This window comes from Echinops telfairi, unplaced genomic scaffold (assembly GCF_000313985.2).
Source record: "Echinops telfairi isolate 266 unplaced genomic scaffold, ASM31398v2 ScPeMD7_7420;HRSCAF=8458, whole genome shotgun sequence".
Taxonomy (NCBI): Eukaryota; Metazoa; Chordata; class Mammalia; order Afrosoricida; family Tenrecidae; genus Echinops; species Echinops telfairi.
Window position 1 is genome coordinate 39,943,119 of NW_022111320.1, and position 2,517 is coordinate 39,945,635.

Consider the following 2,517-nt stretch of genomic DNA (forward strand, 5'->3'; position numbering starts at 1 on the left):
CCCCGCCCCTTTTACCAAAAAGAAAAGAAAACATTCACTTCTTTATAAATAGTTTAAATACATATTTCATATTTCATACCAAGGATATAAAAATAGCCTTTTTTTTGGATAAATAAAGACATTTTCATTTACATGGCAAATGACGTGCAAAAGCTAGCCACCGGCCACCGACTCTATCCGACGATTGTCTAGCAGGGGACATGCAGTGATAATTGTCCCTTTGCCTTCACAAAAGGAAAAATAGATCAGCAGGTGATACGCCCTCCCGAGGCCAACAGTGCTATGGATATATTGTTCAGGAATGACAATCAGGCACTCAGGAAACAGCCTTTGCAGCATTTCACAAAAGCCACCCAGGACAAACCCTACTCCAAGTCCTTTGTCTCCGACTTCTAGCTGCTCAGACCCTCGGGGTCTGGGGAAGTTTACCAAAGTCTGTCAAACAGACCAGTGACTTAATACCTGTACAGGGGAAAAAAGTTTCTCTCATACTTCTAGGATCTAGAAATTGTTGGCTACAGTATGGAGGGGCTTCTGCCTCTCCCTGGCTCCTCACACTGTCTTCTGCTCAAGGGCCACCTTTGTCCGGTCCTCTTGCCTGCCAGAGGCAAAAAAAAAAGGCAAATGAAAGCCGTCATGCAGTGAGTGGGGGGCTTGGTCCAGCAGCTGGGTCACCTGCGCTGGTATCATACATTCATGGCTTTGCTCTCTTTCACGTCGGCTGTGCTGGTGACAATTTCCAGTGGGAAATTTTCCATGGGTTTGGCCGTGATGGAGGCCATTCCTTCCCGATCCCAAGATCCTGGCAAGTTTTCCAGGCTGAAGGAACTAACCGGTGCTTGGCCGAAGCCGCCCTCCTGGGATCTGCTGGGGGGGACCAGGTGCAGGGATGCCTCCGAGGAGGAGCACACGGAGGCCGAGCGCGAGAGCGTCGCCGAGATGGACTGTAGAGGCGACAGCGTGGAGTCTGAAGGGGGAGAGATGCACCTTAAAAACGGCCAGTGACCTTCGTGGGCCACCTGGTAGTGGGCAGGTGACTCCTCCAGGTCCGGGGAAGGAAAAAGTTCACTGGCTGTAGGAGTGTGCTCAGGAGCTCCAGTTCGCTGGGGGCTGCTCCCCACAGAGGAGGGACCCACGCGCCAAATGTCGGAGGTGACATTGTTTCCGGGACAAAGCGGTGCTTGGCTGTCAGCATCGGCGCCCGGCCGCCAGTGCAGGCGGGATTGGTGCGGCCCCCGGGCCGTCCTGGTCGGGAGGCTCTCCCTGGACGGGTCCAGCGAGGCCACGTGTGCAGCGCAAACTCTCGAGGGCAGCTGGGGTGACAGAACCCTTTCCAGAAGTTGTACCACGTTCCTCAGGTCTTTGCCTAACTGGGAGACCTTCTGGGTCAACGTTGTTACCTGTGCGGGGAAAGCAAAGCAAAAGACAGCAGATAAAGGTCGTGGCCAAGGCGGTGAGATTTCAGAACAGGGAAAATCAATCAGTCAACGGGAAGGTCCACAAAGCTGCTCCAAATCCAGCCGCACAGGCCCCTGATTGGGGAGACATCCTCATCTAAAGCCATTCTTATTCTGAGAGATACTGGAAAAAAAAAAAAGGATGCTTTGGAGTTGATTCTGACTCACGGAAAGCTCACGTGCTGCGGAGTAGAACTTAAACTCTGTGGAGTTTACAGTGACTGGGACTGGTCTGATGTGCACCATAAGGTGTTTCTTCTGAGGTGTCCCTAATTTTGGCAGCCCCAAACCAGTTTCACCAGAGACTCCTGAAATAAATGTATATATATAAAAAATCCCACCTCACCTCCATCAAATAGTTTTCAACTCATACTGGGCCCATATAGTATTTCCAAGATGAATTCTTTACAGGCGCAGACAGCTTTCTCAGGAGGAGAACGATGACTTTGCAGTTAGTGGACCAATGCTTCACCCACAGCACCCTGAAGGCCCCTGGGAGACATAATTAGTCTGGAGCTATCAATCCGTGGTGCCGACTAAAATTAGTGCTAGCTGTCCGTCATCTCTCACTCTCAAATGCCAATAGTTGTCCTTTGCTTCTGAAGCGCTGGGATGCACAGCTTGGTGTAAAACTCGCTCTGGAGATCTCAAAACAATGCCGGTGGTGGATTCTGGACCTACGACACTCAGCCAAGCACGTGCCTTGAGAACGCAAGTACATACCCAGAGAGCACCTGTAAATAGTAGCTCTTACGTCTGTCATACTCAGGCTGAGATCGATACAGAATGGAGGTGCAGGACAAACTGCCCTCCAGCGATTGTGAAATCTCACACCAGAATTGCTAGGGAAAGAGTTCACAGGCAAAGGAAACGAAACAAGAAAGCTGCCAAAATTTGGAAGGAAAGTAAAAGACTTGCCAGGTAGGGAAGTATAGATAAGCATTGTGTTCTGGGTGCAATCAGTGAACCCTGAACCCTCTATAGCCTGTGTGATCTGTGCTTGGTTCAAGTACCTAGCAAGACATTCAGCTTTCATCAGATTTTTAAGGGGGATGTGTGA

At 50.3% G+C, this 2,517-nt stretch overlaps 1 protein-coding gene across 1 annotated transcript in view; it reads right to left on the reverse strand.

The window, feature by feature from the left end:
- Positions 1-592: 592 nt before the first annotated feature.
- Positions 593-2,517, reverse strand: part of KCNH8 (potassium voltage-gated channel subfamily H member 8) — a 420,233-nt gene continuing 418,308 nt past the window's right edge. The window contains exon 16 of the mRNA XM_004704022.2: positions 593-1,400. Within this exon, the coding sequence (XP_004704079.1) occupies positions 687-1,400 (714 nt within the window). The 3' untranslated portion in view covers positions 593-686. The remainder of the gene's footprint in view (positions 1,401-2,517) is intronic.